The sequence below is a fragment of the Oncorhynchus keta genome, chromosome 37, assembly GCF_023373465.1.
Source record: "Oncorhynchus keta strain PuntledgeMale-10-30-2019 chromosome 37, Oket_V2, whole genome shotgun sequence".
NCBI classification, from domain to species: Eukaryota; Metazoa; Chordata; class Actinopteri; order Salmoniformes; family Salmonidae; genus Oncorhynchus; species Oncorhynchus keta.
In genome coordinates this window covers 5,698,746-5,715,658 of record NC_068457.1, presented here as the reverse complement: position 1 = coordinate 5,715,658, position 16,913 = coordinate 5,698,746, and the positions used below count along the sequence as shown (strand labels likewise).

The following is a 16,913-nucleotide window of genomic DNA, read 5'->3' as shown; positions in this document are numbered from 1 at the left end:
ACAAAGTCCAGGCTGGGCCCCTGAGCAAGGAGACACTCCTAAGCAAGTACCATGATGTCTTCAACGCACCGGTCGAGTCAGTTCCCGGGGAAGTCCACTTTGAGTTGGACGCAGCAATCCAGCCTGTCCAGTGTGCACCCCGCAATGTACCAGTGGCCATGAAAGCAGCTACGAAGGCTCAGCTTGACAAATACGAAGCAGATGGCCACATCATATCCGTCACCGAGCCTACAGACTGGATAAGTAATATGGTTATCGTAAAAAAAACAGACAAGCTACGGATATGCATTGATCCTAAACACCTCAACCGGGCTCAGAGTGACTCAAGCCAGTATGGACTTGGCTGTTGCCTCATGCAGGAGGGCCAGCTTGTGGCATTCGCCTCTAGGGCACTGACCCCAACAGAGCAGAACTATGCCCAGATAGAGAAGGAGTGCCTCAGCATTGTGTTTGCATGCCAACGCTTCCACCACTACCTGTACAGGCGCGACAATATTACCGCAGAGACAGACCACAAGCCCCTTATTGCTATCTTCAGCTGAGGCACTCCTTCTCTCTTCTGAATGCCCCAAAACGACTGACTACCTCAATGTTACGGACCAGCGCCTTATACAAATCAGACAGCACACAGACAGGGACGAGCAACTCCAGGCATTGAGGTCTGTGATTCTGATGGGCTGGCCTGACTGCAAGGAAGAAATTGCTTTAGCCGTCAGAGAATATTGGCCAGTCAAAGAGGAGCTCAGTGTTCAAAACGGAGTAATATTCAAGTGTCAGAGAGTCGTTATTCTCCGGCCTATGCGCCCTGAGATGTTGGCGTGCGTGCAGTCAAGTCACATAGGAGGTGAGGCCTGTTACAGACAAGCATGTGACACACTGTATTGGCCAGGAATGCAGAGTGAAATCAAAGACTGTGTCAGTAAATGCACAATCTGCAATGAATATGCCATTGAGCAACAGAGAGAGACTATGTCCAATGAGCTACCGATGCGCCCCTGGCAGATAGTAAGTCTAGATCTCTTCCAGCACAGTGGCAAAGACTTTCTGCTGGTAGTCGATCATTACTCAGACTTTTGGGAGATTGACCTCCTCCCCGACCTCTCAGCAGAGACAACGATCAAACGCTGCAAGGCTCAGTTTGCCCGCTATGGCCAGCCAGATAGGGTAATTTCAGACAATGGACCCCAATTCTCCAGAGTTGAGTTCCGAAAATTTGCCGCAGGATGGGAATTTGAGCACGTCACTTCATCACCACGACACCCAAAAGCTAAATGGGAAGGCGGAGTCCGCAGTAAAAATCGCAAAGTACCTCTGCAAAAAGGCTCTGTGGGAGGGCAAAGATGCCTGGAAAGCAATCCTGCAGTGGCGCAATACCCCGACAGAAGGCATGGATAGCAGCCCGGCACAGCACCTCATGGCACGGCGCTTAAAAGCAGCTCTGCCAGTAGCCAGCACTCTCCTGGAGCCATGTGTGGTGACAGACGTGCTGGTGAAGCTACGACACAGAAGACAGGTCTCCAAGTTCATCTACGACAAATCAGCAAAAGACTTACCTGAGCTCAGGGTAGGTGAAACGGTGCGAATGAAGCCACTACCAGGGGACCGGACAGGCCTCTGGAGACTCAGATCCTGTGTACAGAAAGTGGCACAACGCTCCTACTTGGTCGAAGTGAATGGATCACTGTACCGTCGTAACAGGGTTGACCTTCGGATTGCTGAGCCAGCACCTACTCCGAACCCTGATGGCCAAAGGGGTCGCATGACAAAAGACAGAACCCCAGCAAGTCACATGGGGCCTGAGGCACTGGGCGAAGAGCCAGGGGATCACAGGTCGGCCGCTCCCTCGCCTATCAATTCTCCCCTTAAGACAGTCAGGTGACACGCCTGTGCAGGGACCCGCAGTCCTTCACGCTGCAGGCGTCTGTCCCAGCCACCAAAAAGACTTCATCTGTAGGCTTCCCATCAGGGATTGTTGACAGACAGAGATAAAAGTGAAGAGAATATCAAAATGTGTTGTTGTTACCTGAGAATAAACAAATAAAAATAAACTGTTTATGTTGGAAATTGTTAATAGGTTTGTTTTGTTAGTGAATTGACACCTCCTGTCCCATTTTATTAAATGGAAGATGTTATGGGTTTAAGATGGCGCAGTGATGCCATCTGTTGGTAAATGTTCATTTCTGCAACTCTTGTGTTTTACCGGGGTGGTTGAGATACCCGGATGTGTTGTGATGTACTGAACAAGACTGGTTACTCACATCAATGCCTCTGTCTCGCCAGTTTTATTCGTGGCATGTGGTCAAATTTGATTTGATTACAGTAGTATCCCATGAAAGCACATCTTCAGACATGATTGAGTTTGTATTATTAAGTCCAACACAACCCTATAATTCCCATTTAAAATAAATGCTAGTTGCACAAGCAAGATAAGACAAGGTCATTCAACAAAATCATTCAAACATTTTAGCAACGTCATAGAAGCAGAAGGGAAGACATGGTCAAGTATGCAATTTGGTAACACGTTTATTTCAGAAGACCCAAAAAAATGAATCTAAAAAGGACTGTCATAAGTCAGTTTACAGATTGTCTACATGATAAATACTGTTTGCAGTGCTCCAAGTACAGACAATGAACAACAAGGTAAAACAAACTGAGTAAAAACACTTTTTTTTATGCCATAATAGATTTAACATAAGTGTTGGCACATAACCTACATGCCAAACACAAGTAATTTACCCTTTTGGTCTAAAAAAAAATAAAAAACAGGCATCGCCGACTTATCATAACTCATAATTCTAATAACCTGCATTTTATGCAATACCATCACCAGACAAACTAGGATCAGCTTACCACAATCACATCTCTTGCGCTACAACAGACAGTAATAAAATAAGAATTTCAAATATCAAATACAAAAACGACAATGCTACAGTTGAAGACAGAGGTTTACATACACAAACAAGTCATTAAAACTTGTTTTTCAACCACTCCACAAACTTCTTGTTAACAAACTATAGTTTTGGCAAGTTGGTTAGGACATCTACTTTGTGCATGACAAGTAATTTTTCTAACAATTGTTTACAGACAAGATTATTTCACTTATAATTCACTGTATCGCAATTCCAGTGGGTCAGAACTTTACATACACCAAGTTGACTGTGCCATTAAACAGCTTGGAATATTCCAGAAAATGATGTCATGGCTTTAGAAGCTTCTGATCATTTGAGTTAATTGGGGGTGTACCTGTGGATCTATTTCAAGGCCTACCTTTGAACTTCGTGCCTCTTGCTTGACATCATGGTAAAATTAAAACGAAATCAGCCAAGACCACAGAAAATAAATTGTAGAAATCCACAAGTCTGGTTTATCCATGGGAGCAATTTCCAAACGCCTGGAAATACCACTTTCATCTGTACAAACAATAGTACGCAAGTTTAAACACCATGGGACCACGCAGCCGTCATACCGTTCAGGAAGGAGACGCATTCTGTCTCCTAGAGATGAACGTACTTTGGTGCAAAAAGTGCAAATCAATCCCAGAACAACAGCAAAGGACCTTGTGAAGATGCTGGAGGAAACAGGTACAAAATTATCCAGTCGTGACCAAAAGTTTTGAGAACGACACAAATATACATTTTCACAAAGTCTGCTGCCTCAGTTTGTATGATGGAAATTTGCATATACTCCAGAATGTTATGAAGAGTGATCAGATGAATTGCTCCTAAAGTTGATTCAGCTGCAGGATCTGGGCACCACCAGTATAGAGCTTGCTCAGGAATGGCAGCAGGCAGGTGTGAGTGCATCTGCACACACTGTGAGGCGAAGACTTTTGGAGAATGGCCTGGTGTCAAGAAGGGCAGCAAAGAAGCCACGTCTCTCCAGGAAAAACATCAGGGACATACTGACATTCTGCAAAAGGTACAGGGATTGAACTGCTGAGGACTGGGGTAAAGTCATTTTCTCTGACGAAACCCCTTTCTGATTGTTTGGGGTATCCGGAAAAAAGCTTGTCCGGAGAAGACAAGGTGAGCGCTACCATCAGTCATGTGTCATGCCAACAGTAAAGTATCTTGAGACCATTCATGTGTGGGGTTGCTTCTAAGCCAAGGGAGTGGGCTCACACACAATTTTGCCTCAGAACACAGCCATGAATAAAGAATGGTACCAACACATCCTCCGGTCACATCCTCCGAGGGCAACTTCTCCCAACCATCCAGGAACAGTTTGGTGACAAACAATGCCTTTTCCAGCATGATGGCAAACCTTGCCATAAGGCAAAAGTGATAACTAAGTGGCTTGGGGAACAAAACATCAATATTTTGGGACCATCGCCAGGAAACTCCCCAGACCTTAATCCCATTGAGAACTTGTGTTCAATCTTCAAGAGGCAGGTGGACAAACAAACCCACAAATTCTGACAAACATTGATTATGCAAGAATGTACTGCCATCAGTCAGGATGTGGCCGAGAAGTTAATTGACAGCATGCCAGGGTGGATTACAGAGGTCTTGAAAAAGAAGGGTCAACAATACAAATATTGACTCCTTGCATCAACTTCATATAATTGTCAATAAAAGTCTGACACTTACAAAATGCTTGTAATTATACTTCAGTATTCCATAGTAACATCAGTGTCTAAAGACACTGAAGCCACACTTTGTGGAAATTAATATTTGTGTCATTCTCAAAACTTTTGGCCATGACTGGATATCCACAGTAAAACAAGTCCTATATCGACATAACCTGAAAGGCCACTCAGCAAGGAAGAAGCCACTGCTCCACAACCGCCATTAAAAAAGCCAGACACAGTTCGCAACTGCACATGGGGACAAAGATCGTAATTTTTGGAGACATGTCCTCTGGTCTGATGAAACAAAAATAGAACAGTTTGACCATAATGACCGTTGTTATGTTTGGAGGAAAAAGGGGGAGGCTTGCAAGCTGAAGAACACCATCCCAAATGTGGAGCACGTGGGTGGCAGCATCATGTTGTGGGGGTGCTTTTCTGCAGGAGGGACTGGTGCACTTCACAAAATAGGTGGCATCATGAGGATGGAAAATAATGTGGATATATTGAACATCTCAAGACATCAGTCAGGAAGTTAACGCTTTGGTCGCAAATAGGCCTTCCAAATGGACAATGACCCCAAGCATACTTCCAAAGTTGTGGCAAAATGGTTTAAGGACAACAGAGTCAAGGTATTGGAGTGGCCATCACAAAGCCCTGACCTCAATCCCATAGAAAACTGGGGCCAAAATTCACCCAACTTATTATGGGAAGAGTGTGGAAGGCTACCCGAAAAGTTTGACCCAAGGTAAACAATTTAAAGGCAATGCTACCAAATACTAATTGAGTGTATGTAAACTTCTGACCCACTGGGAATGTGATGAAAGAAATAAAAGTTGAAAGAAATAATTCTCTCTACTATTATTCTGACATCACATTCTTAAAATAAAGTGATCCTAACTGACCAAAGACAGGCCGTTTTTACTAGGATTAAATATCAGGTATTGTGAAAAACTGAGTTTAAATGTATTTGGCTAAGGTGTATGTAAACTTCCGACTTCAACTGTGCTTGTTCCCTTTGGTAGATGGGCCAAAGTGTCGCTCTCCACTCCATCCCCAGTGCAACAATGATGTTATGGTAACCATTGGATTTTAAGGCAGGCTAGCGGCTCTATGCAAAGTTGTGTCACCGCTGGGGTAGGTAGATAGACTGACTACTTACATGGGAAGGGCCAGCCTCCCCAATTTAGGATCCGTGGTAGAGGTGCATGTCACTGAGCACGGCCTGGTCGTAACACTGCTCCACGCACACCGAGTTGCTGTGCTCTTCAGCCAGGTCCTCTGCAGTGTCCCCAAAGCCATGGTAATGTCCGTAGTGCAGAGTGTCTCCCAGGTCGCTGGCCATGGCCTCCCAGGAGGGTCGGTGGGACACGCAGCTGCTGGGGCTTCCCGTCAGGTGTAGCGAACCGCACATCTCGTGGGCTGAATGCCGCCGGGTCTCCTCCGCCTCCTGATTAGCTAGCCGTGATGACGACAGACCGTTTTCAGTGGAAGTAGCCACGGCCGGCAGTCCCCATGGCGTGGAGAAGCCGGTTGACAGCACAGCAGGGTTGTCCCCACTTAGGTGTTTTGGCATGTGGCCATTGGTGGAGATGGCACCGTTCTGTGGCCCATTGTTGCCGTTCGTCTGACCCGTGGTGGCTTTGGGGTCATCTGCTGTTGAAAAAAAGACATGACTAGTCATATTCAAATGTTGGATGGCACATAGAAAGAACACACTTGGCAGGTTAATGAACAGGATTTGGTAGCAACTCTCCAAACACATAAATACGAGGTAAGCAACTTGATTTTGTTTTGCAAACATATCCTTGTCCGATTCTCATGATACTTTTACAAAAAAATAAACCATTGAATATGACCCAGACAATTACTTTACCCTAGACAGATGATTTCAATGTAATTAAATGCCTATGAAATTTCATCACGTCAAGGTCATCAAAAAGGTTAATAAAAATATGACTTGAGTATACATTCTCTATCGATGTGCCTTTCAAACACATGACAATGTACCAGAAATATATACCCCTGGCCAAACTAGATTTGTACTTACACTAACAAAACATGAATACAACTGTCAGAATCAGAAATAAATCTAGGTGTACTATAAACATTGGTAATTATTTCTGTAACGTACAGTTGAAAGATACTGTCAGATTAATAACTACCATACCATGCAAATAAAATTGAAAATGTATTATTTGCTGAGGTTTGTCAAATACAGTGGCACAGCACAAATCCTTAATTATTATACAATGCAGTCCATATTATGTTTCATTGAACTGATTAAACCACAACTGGCCAATGTTATAGTACAAACAAGTTAATTTCTCATCGCTTCCCTTTGAAATTTAGAATCAGTCAGGGGAGTAAGAAGTCTACCCTTTGGCTCTTAAACAAAGGATTTACAAGGAGTTAAACCAAAGCACCAGCTTGGATCTCATTCTCTTAATTTTCTAAAGATCAAACAGAGTTTTGGACAAGGCTATTATACACTGCTCAAAAAAATAAAGGGAAAACTTAAACAACACAATGTAACTACAAGTCAATCACATTTCTGTGAAATCAAACTGTCCACTTAGGAAGCAACACTGACAATAAATTTCACATGCTGTTGTGCAAATGGAATAGACAACAGGTGGAAATTATAGGCAATTAGCAAGACACCCCCAATAAAGGAGTGGTTTTGCAGGTGGCAACCACAGACCACTTCTCAGTTCCTATGCTTCCTGGCTGATGTTTTGGTCACTTTTGAATGCTGGCGGTGCTTTCACTCTAGTGGTAGCATGAGACGGAGTCTACAACCCACACAAGTGGCTCAGGTAGTGCAGCTCATCCAGGATGGCACATCAATGCGAGCTGTGGCAAGAAGGTTTGCTGTGTCTGTCAGCGTAGTGTCCAGAGCATGGAGGCGCTACCAGGAGACAGGCCAGTACATCAGGAGACGTGGAGGAGGCCGTATGAGGGCAACAACCCAGCAGCAGGACCGCTACCTCCGCCTTTGTGCAAGGAGGAGCAGGAGGAGCACTGCCAGAGCCCTGCAAAATGACCTCCAACAGGCCACAAATGTGCATGTGTCTGCTCAAACGGTCAGAAACATACTCCATGATGGTGGTATGAGGGCCCGACGTCCACAGGTGAGGGTTGTGCTTACAGCCCAACACTGTGCAGGACGTTTGGCATTTGCCAGAGAACACAAAGATTGGCAAATTCACCACTGGCGCCCTGTGCTCTTCACAGATGAAAGCAGGTTCACACTGAGCACGTGACAGACGTGACAGAGTCTGGAGACGCCGTGGAGAATGTTCTGCTGCCTGCAACATCCTCCAGCATGACCGGTTTGGCGGTGGGTCAGTCATGGTGTGGGGTGGCATTTCTTTGGGGGGGCCGCACAGCCCTCCATGTGCTCGCCAGAGGTAGCCTGACTGCCATTAGGTAGCGAGATGAGATCCTCAGACCATATGCTGGTGCGGTTGGCCCTGGGTTCCTCCTAATGCAAGACAATGCTAGACCTCATGTGGCTGGAGTGTGTCAGCAGTTCCTGCCAGAGGAAGGCATTGATGCTATGGACTGGCCCACCCGTTCCCCAGACCTGAATCCAATTGAGCACATCTGGGATATCATGTCTCGCTCTATCCACCAACACCACGTTGCACCAGACTGTCCAGGAGTTGGCGGATGCTTTAGTCCATGTCTGGGAGAAGATCCCTCAGGAGACCATCCGCTACCTCATCAGGAGAATGCCCAGGCGTTGTAGGGAGGTCATACAGGCACGCGAAGGCCACACACACTACTGAGCCTCATTTTGACTTGTTTTAAGGACATTACATCAAAGTTGGATCAGCCTGTAGTGTGGTTTTCCACTTTAATTTTGAGTGCCACTCCAAATCCAGACCGCCATGGGTTGATACATTTGATTTCCATTGATACTTTTTGTGTGATTTTGTTGTCAGCACATTCAACTATGTGAAGAAAAAAGTATTAAGAATATTTCATTCATTCAGATCTAGGATGTGTTATTTTAGTGTTCCCTTAATTTTTTTGAGCAGTGTAGTTTTGATTTTGTATTAGTTTCTATTAGTTCTTCAAATTTTATTTGAAATTCAGTTATGATTTCATAAAACTAAATCTAAAACCTGTCTATTTTTTTGTTGTATTATTTAGTTTGTGTTACGGACAGAAAGTAGCCCATGTGTGGGAAGCTAGGAGCCATTTACAGTGGTGCAAAAAAAATATTTAGTCAGCCACCAATTGTGCAAGTTCTCCCACTTAAAAAGATGAGAGAGGCCTGTAATTTTCATCATAGGTACACTTCAACTATGACAGACAAAATGAGAAAGAAAATCCAGAAAATCACATTGTAGGACTTTTAATTAATTTATTTGCAAATTATGGTGGAAAACAAGTATTTGGTCAATAACAAAAGTTTCTCAATACTTTGTTATATATCCTTTGTTGGCAATGACAGAGGTCAAACGTTTTCTGTAAGTCTTCACAAGGTTTTCACACACTGTTGCTGGTATTTTGTCCCATTCCTCCATACAGATCTCCTCTAGAGCAGTGATGTTTTGGGGCTGTTGCTGGGCAACACGGACTTTCAACTCCCTCCAAAGATTTTCTATGGGGTTGAGATCTGGAGACTGGCTAGGCCACTCCAGGACCTTGAAATGCTTCTTATGAAGCCACTCCTTCGTTGCCCGGGTGGTGTGTTTGGGATCATGGTCATGCTGAAAGACCCAGCCACGTTTCATCTTCAATGCCCTTGCTGATGGAAGGAGGTTTTCACTCAAAATCTCACAATACATGGCCCCATTCATTCTTTCCTTTACACGGATCAGTCGTCCTGGTCCCTTTGCAGAAAAACAGCCCCAAAGCATGATGTTTCCACCCCCATGCTTCACAGTAGGTATGGTGTTCTTTGGATGCAACTCAGCATTCTTTGTCCTCCAAACACAACGAGTTGAGTTTTTACCAAAAAGTTATATTTTGGTTTCATCTGACCTTCTCCCAATCTTCTTCTGGATCATCCAAATGCTCTCTAGCAAACTTGAGACGGGCCTGGACATGTACTGGCTTAAGCAGGGGGACACGTCTGGCACTGCAGGATTTGAGTCCTTGGCGGCGTAGTGTGTTACTGATGGTAGGCTTTGTTACTTTGGTCCCAGCTCTCTGCAGGTCATTCACTAGGTCCCCCAGCTCTCTGCAGGTCATTCACTAGGTCCCCCCATGTGGTTCTGGGATTTTTGCTCACCGTTCTTGTGATTATTTTGACCCCACAGGGTGAGATCTTGTGTGGAGCACCAGATCGAGGGAGATTATCAGTGGTCTTGTATGTCTTCAATTTCCTAATAATTGCTCCCACAGTTGATTTCTTCAAACCAAGCTGCTTACCTATTGCAAATTCAGTCTTCCCAGCCTGGTGCAGGTCTACACATTTGTTTCTGGTGTCTTTTGACAGCTCTTCGGTCTTGACCATAGTGGAGTTTGGAGTGTGACTGTTTGAGTTTGTGGACAGGTGTATTTTATACTGATAACAACTTCAAACAGGTTCCATGAATACAGGTAATGAGTGGAGGACAGAGGAGCCTCTTAAAAAGTTGCAGGTCTGTGAGAGCCAGAAATCTTGCTTGTTTGTAGGTGACCAAATACTTATTTTCCACCATAATTTGCAAATAAATTCATTAAAAAAAATCCTACGATGTGATTTTCTGGATTTTTTTTCTCTCTCATTTCGTCTGTCATAGTTGAAGTGTACCTATGATGAAAATTACAGGCCTCTCTCATCTTTTTAAGTGGGAGAACTTGCACAATTGGTGGCTGACTAAATACCTTTTTTCCCCACTGTATGTGTTGTTGGCCTTTTGTTGTTTTTTGGGGATTTTCACATCTTGCCACTGGGGGCAGTAATACAAGCTGAAGGTTTGGCAATGTTTAAAGGAACTTAATGTGACTTGGATTTAAAAGGATAATCGTCGGTGTCTGATTCAAACATTTCTGCCACGCCGTTTATAGTCATAGCCAGCTCTGGGGGTTCTTGTTCATGGGTATTCTTTTGCCCGTTTGGAAAGCTTGATAGCCATGTTCGCCCCGTTGTCAGTTACGAGTAGGCTCTTCTCTGTCCTATACGTCCAATGTGCAGTCAATTACCACTCTGGTGTGTGGATGTTAAATCCAATAGAGGCTGAGCAACACGTGGTGTCTTGTTGGAGGGGTGATAGAAGCAGGCTGATATAAACATAAACAAAGCAGTCAGTCCTTTCTTGCTCCAGCAGTCAACACACAGGGTTGATTTTCATGCCTCTTTTAGAATGTCCCTAACTTTGTGTTGCTATATCCATTTGCAAAGCAATCAACACATTTACTCTAGCAGAGGCAGGAGTTTTACATTTTGGGATCAAGTCCCAATGGGCAAAGACATCAATTCAACATTGATTCAACCAATGTATGCCCAGTGGGGTATTTGGTTGAATTGTCTGAGGGCTGGTTCATCACACAGTCTTGTGGACTTGCCAGACTGGATGAATAAATTAACCAGTGCTGTTTTTTTGTGTTTTTTTTCCCAGATTTGAATGAGGTTTCCATGTTTCTGCTCTTTTCATTCAAACTGCTAGTTGGTTGTCGTAACGTTGCCGTGCAGCTACTTGTAGCTTCTGGCTGTCTCACCTGGTCTTTAGCCTGAAATTGTTTGTATGATTCTTTGTGGGCACTGTTCAGATTAACTTAGAGATTGGTTTGGACTTCCCTTTTACCTCTGTTCCATACACACTGCTGACACTATAATACATGGTCCTTTCCAGCAATGTACTCAAAACAATCCCATACAGCGCTTTACCTTTTGCTGCCACCATTGCTCACCCTCAGATTTCTTCCCCGTTAGGTTGTGATAGTGATGCACAAGCTAGACCTATTTGAAACATTGCCATCTACTGGCAGCATTTTTCCACCAGATTCAGAAAACTAAGTCATGCGTGCTCTGAAACATGATTTGCCGAACTGTGCTTCTTAACCCGGAAGCCAGCTGCACCAATGAGTCAGAGAAAACACCATTCAACTGACGACTGAAGTCAAGCCTGCAGGCGGCCGGCCCGCCACAAGGAGTCGATAGAGTGCAATGAGCCAAGTAAAGCCCCCCCAGCCAAACCTTTCCCTAACCCAGACAACGCTAGGCCAATTGTGCACCGCAGCAGTGCTTTAGACTGTCCTCCAAGTGGCGTAGCAATGGATAACAAATTAAAAAATAACCAAGTAAATGATACTGAAACTAAATGTTCATTATTTTAACAAATTGGGAAAAACAATTGTTTACTATAATAACCTCAGTATTGACAGAAGGGAATATGGAGGGGGCGAACTTGGAATAACACTTATACCATGTAATCAGTCAAAATGTACTTCATAAACACCCTCTTTCAAGACAACCTTAAATCTACAGAATACATTCTTTAAAGCCTTATAGTTTCAGTCCAGGTAGCGATTCTGCCATTTGGTTGTTGCCAAAGCATAAATGGTACACAGGATTCGACTAGGGCATAACCAAATTGTGGATGACAGACGATTGTGAAGAACAAATGTAATTTGTTGAGGTCCATTCACACAACTACCATATTGTGGAGGCCTATCAAGAACAAGGGAAATATTTCAAACTGAACAGTAAGGAAAGGACATTTGGGTACACACGGAATGGGAAAATGCATTCCATGCATAAAATATGCATGTCTGGATTTGTGTGCATTCCTACATCTTGAACATGAATGTTCCAGAAATGCAGAAGGTGTAGGATGAGCTGCTCAGGGATAATGAAAGTTAACATTACTAGAAGCTTAATACATTTCTGAACCATTGAACATTTTCAGATGCCTTGATCTTGACAAGATATTAAAGTCAAGACGATAACAACCTCGCTTATACATACACATGATTCAGAGTGTGAAACTGGCTTAAGAAAGGCCACTACAAATAGGCGCAGGAGTTAGTGCAGCGGCATAGGATCTGCATGGAGACCACAGTAGAGATATCCAGCTCTATCAGGGCTGTGGAGGGGCCAGTCACACCTGAGACAGGGTCTGCAGACTCCATATACATGGTCTCCAGCTCCTCCCCGCAGCCATGCTGCATCCACTTGGGCAGGTCCACACCTGAGGGACGACGGACAGACAGAGCGGAATTAGGCATAGTTAAGGACCTACTATAAGAATGTCTACAGATCAAATTTTGTTCTCATATGGTATCTATAAGAGTTGCCGTTCAGACTTTAATGCCCACTGACTTGCCAGGCAATTACATTTTTGTAAGAGCTAGAAAGATAGTCCAACTGATTCATATCGAAGAAGCACATTGACAAAGATAAATACACACATTTGAACATTTCTCAGGCCCTGCAACAGACTAGATAGGCCCCTACCGTCTGTTCTGGCCTTCTTGATGCGATTGGGCTCCACACCGTCCAGAAGCCTCTTTCTATTGGCCAGCCCATTGAGGAGACCCTGGCTTTGGCTGAGAGAGCGGTGGCCGTTTAGTGCCCCGTTGGAGTGGAAACCATTGAGCTGGTTGAGGTGGTTTTGAGCATTGGAGAGCAGCTGGGCGCACTCCCAGAAGCCCTGGGCGTGGGCCAGGTCTGCCGCCGTCAAGCCATTAGCGTTCCTTAAGCTGCCCGGTGAGATGGGACCAAAGTTAGGAACTTCCAAGCTAAAGCAAGCACGTACAAGACAAGTCACACAGCCCCCTCTATATCAAACCCTGTCTGCTCTACTTCTGCGATCATTCTACATTTTATTGCACTGACTCAGTTACACTGAAACTGACCCAAATCTTACCCTGAAATAACAAAACAAAAATAGACGAAGGATGGTAGAAACCAACACTGCAGTAAGAGATGATTAATGTCCATCTATGGGTAGCATTAAACGTGACAATCCAGGAAATAATTTGACTTTTTGTAGTAGTTCAGTGGATAGAGTAGGTCCAGCTAGACAGAAGAGGACCAAAGCTTCAACTAAAATGTAACCCAAAAGTGAGGTTTTAGAGAATGCAGTCCCAAAAAGATATAATTGTGAAAAAAACCTTGTGCTGAAACCAATTGGTAGAAAAAGTGTTCCGTTTACATATTTTCTGGATAGCAAGGTAGACTGCATAAAATGTTACGCCATGTAGACAGAGCATCTTAGTTGTTTAAGGATTCAAAGATGTAGCATTTCTCTGCTTTGAAACTCACTACAATACTCAGTTGGTTGTTGCAATTAATCATTCATTGACTCCATGGTAAGAAGAGTTAACACACGTAAGAAAACTATCCTTTTAAGAACAGACTTGAGAATGTAGGCTACTGCAACAACCTATTGGTGCTGGTTGACTAAACTACCAGTTAAAATAGAAGTCAACATTTCTCTGGGCCCTACCAGTAACTTATGTTCAAATAGTCTTTCCAAGAGGATGCCATGTCAACAAGCTCCACAAAGTCCAGATCTTCATGATGTGGTTGATGACGGAAAAATATGATAATTTGCAGAGGAAGTAAGAGTGGGATCCATCGAGAAAGTGAAGACCCGGTGTGGTGTCCCTTCATTATAGACATTAGAGAAGCCAAGATTGTCAAGCTTTCTGGATATGGACAGGAGAATGTTCAAGTGAAAGGGCCTGCCGGAATGTACATCTGCGTCAAAGCCATGATCCAAGATGGTATTTCAGGCATTGAATAGGCCTAGACGTTCATTCCATATTCATAGCGAACAAGAAGGTTAGATATTCAGAATGTCTAAGCAGGAACAGAGAAGAGACCAAAATAATGTTTAATTGAAGTTAAGGAACTGTATTCCTTCACCCTAAATGAATAATGTGAAAGTAGTAAGGCTGTGTTAACACAAGCAGCCCAATACAGATTTTATTCCCATTATTGAGATGCCCGTGTAAACACAGCCTGAGACACACAGGAAAGGCATGTTGGCCAAGTGACCGTTTGGAATGGACACAGCATCAACATGGATTGTAGCATCCTCACCTTAGACCTGACCATCTCCCACTGCAGTGTGAGCTAATCCTGGTCTGAATTCATGAATGAACAAAACCCTTTAATTAGTCTCGTAACTCACTTGAGCCTCCCAATACTATTCATAGAAGAAATCATGTCATAAAGTGCATGTCACTAGTATGGGTTTGTCTGTACCACAATACATCAAGATGTTCAGAAATCTAATTAAATACTAATTAAATATTTTTAATATGACTGGTTCGAAAAGTAGAAGATATTACTTGATCTTTATCTTGTCACTTAAGAAAACATGTTCTGAGAAGAAACTGACTAAAATACCCTTGGTTTTAGTGATGGGAAATCATTTGACGATATTTCTTATGGTATCAATTTGACAATATTGCAATATTATTTGTGTGCTAGTTGGCTGTACCTGCACCAAAACTCTGCATAGCTTGTTCTTTTTTGAAAGGGGAGCAAATTTGTTTTCAGCACGTTTATTTGTAGGACTGATCAAAATAAATTCAGAGCTCTCCCGTTCCTCTGCAGCAGACATATGGTGAGCTATACGTTTAGAATGTTCAATTGCAATAAATAAATAATATATATATATATATATATATATATATATATATATATATATATATATATATATATATTTTATAATCACAGTATCAAATTGCAATACATACAGAATCATGAGAATTACAATACATATCGTATCGGCACCTAAGTATCGTGATAATATCGTCTTATGAGATCCCTGGCAATTCCCAGCCCTACTTGGTTTCAGTGTAAACAAAATGTTTAGAGAACATTTTCCACCTGACCTAAACTGTCAGTTCCTTTGGCCCCGTCTACCTCATTTAAAAGAGGTAGCCAAAAACATTACAATATACAGTGCATTCTGGAAAATATTCAGACCCCTTGACTTACTCCACATTTTGTTACGTCACAGCCGTATTCTAAAATGATTAAATAGATTTTCTCAATCTACACACAACCTATAATAACAAAGCTAAAGCAGTTTCAGAATTTGTTTAAATTAATTACAAATAGAACAAATACCTTATTTACTTAAGTATTCAGACCCTTTGCTAGGATACTCGAAAATTGCGCTCAGGTGCATTCTGTTTCCATTGATCGTACTTGATGTTTCTACAACTTGATTGGAGTCCACATGTGGTAAATTCAATTGATTTGACATGATTTGGAAAAGCACACCTGTCTATATAAGGTCACACAGTGAACAGTGCATGTCAGAGCACATTTCTGCAGCATTGAAGGTTCATGAACACAGTGCCCTCCATCATTCTTAAATGGAAGAAGTTTGGAACCACAAAGACTCTCCCAGAGCTGTCTGCCCAGCCAAACTGAGCAATCTGGGAAGAAGGGGCTTGGTCAGGTGGGTGACCAAGAACCTGATGGTCACTGACAGAGCTCCAGAGTTCCTCTATGGAGATGGGAGAACCTTCCAGAAGGTCAACCATCTCTGAAGCACTTCACCAATCAGGCCTTTATGGTAGAGTGGCAAGACAGAAGCCACATGACAGCCCCCTTGGAGTTTGCCAAAAAGACACCTAAAAGACTCTCCGACCATAAGAAACAAGATTCTCTGGTCTGATGAAACCAAGATGGAATTATTTGGCCTGAATACCAAGCATCATGTCTGGAGGAATCCTGGCACCATCCCTACGGTGAAGCGTGGTGGCAGAATCAAGCTGTGGGGATTTTTTTTCAACGGCAGGGACTGAGAAGCTAGTCAGGATCGAGGGAAAGATGAATGGCGCAATAGACAGAGATCCTTGATGAAAAACTGCTCTAGAGTGCTCAGTACCTCAGACTGGGGCGAAGGTGCACCTTCCAGCAGGACAACAACCTTAAGCAGACAGCCAAGAGAATGCAACAGTGAGTTCGTGACAAGTCTCGGATTGTCCTTGAGTGGCCCAGCCAGAGCCCAAACTTGAACTCGATCTATCATCTCTGGAGACCTGAAAATAGATGTGCAGCGACGCTCCCCATCCAACCGGACAGAGCTTGAGAGAATCTGCAGAGAAGAATGGGAGAAACTCCCCAAATACAGTTGTGCCAAGCTTGCAGCATCATGCCCAAGATGACTCGAGGCTGTAATCGCTGCAAAAGGTGCTTCAACAAAGTACTGAGTAAAGGGTCAGAATTCTTATGTAAATGTAATCAGTTTATTTTTAATACATTTGCAAAAAATGTCTATAAACCTATTTTTGCTTTTTCACTATGGTGTACTGTGTGTAGATTGATATATTTTCATCCATTTTAGAATAAGGATGTAACAAGGGGTCTGAATACTTTCAGAATGCACTGTATTTTCCACAGGTGGTAAATATCAAACTTGTTTGGCATCAGAAG

The 16,913-nt window shown here is 43.3% G+C and overlaps 1 protein-coding gene across 3 annotated transcripts in view; it reads right to left on the bottom strand.

Moving 5' to 3' along the window:
• Window positions 1-2,505: 2,505 nt before the first annotated feature.
• Window positions 2,506-16,913, bottom strand: part of ankrd10a (ankyrin repeat domain 10a) — a 38,771-nt gene continuing 24,363 nt past the window's right edge. For 2 of the 3 annotated variants that reach the window (XM_035754913.2, XM_035754910.2), the window contains exons 4-6: window positions 12,966-13,210; window positions 12,616-12,699; window positions 2,506-6,223 (exon numbers count right to left, since the gene is read on the bottom strand). In XM_035754913.2, coding sequence (XP_035610806.1) covers window positions 5,754-6,223; window positions 12,616-12,699; window positions 12,966-13,210 — 799 coding nt within the window. In that variant the 3' untranslated portion in view covers window positions 2,506-5,753. The remainder of the gene's footprint in view (window positions 6,224-12,615; window positions 12,700-12,965; window positions 13,211-16,913) is intronic. The other variant, XM_035754912.2, reaches the window with a different exon arrangement.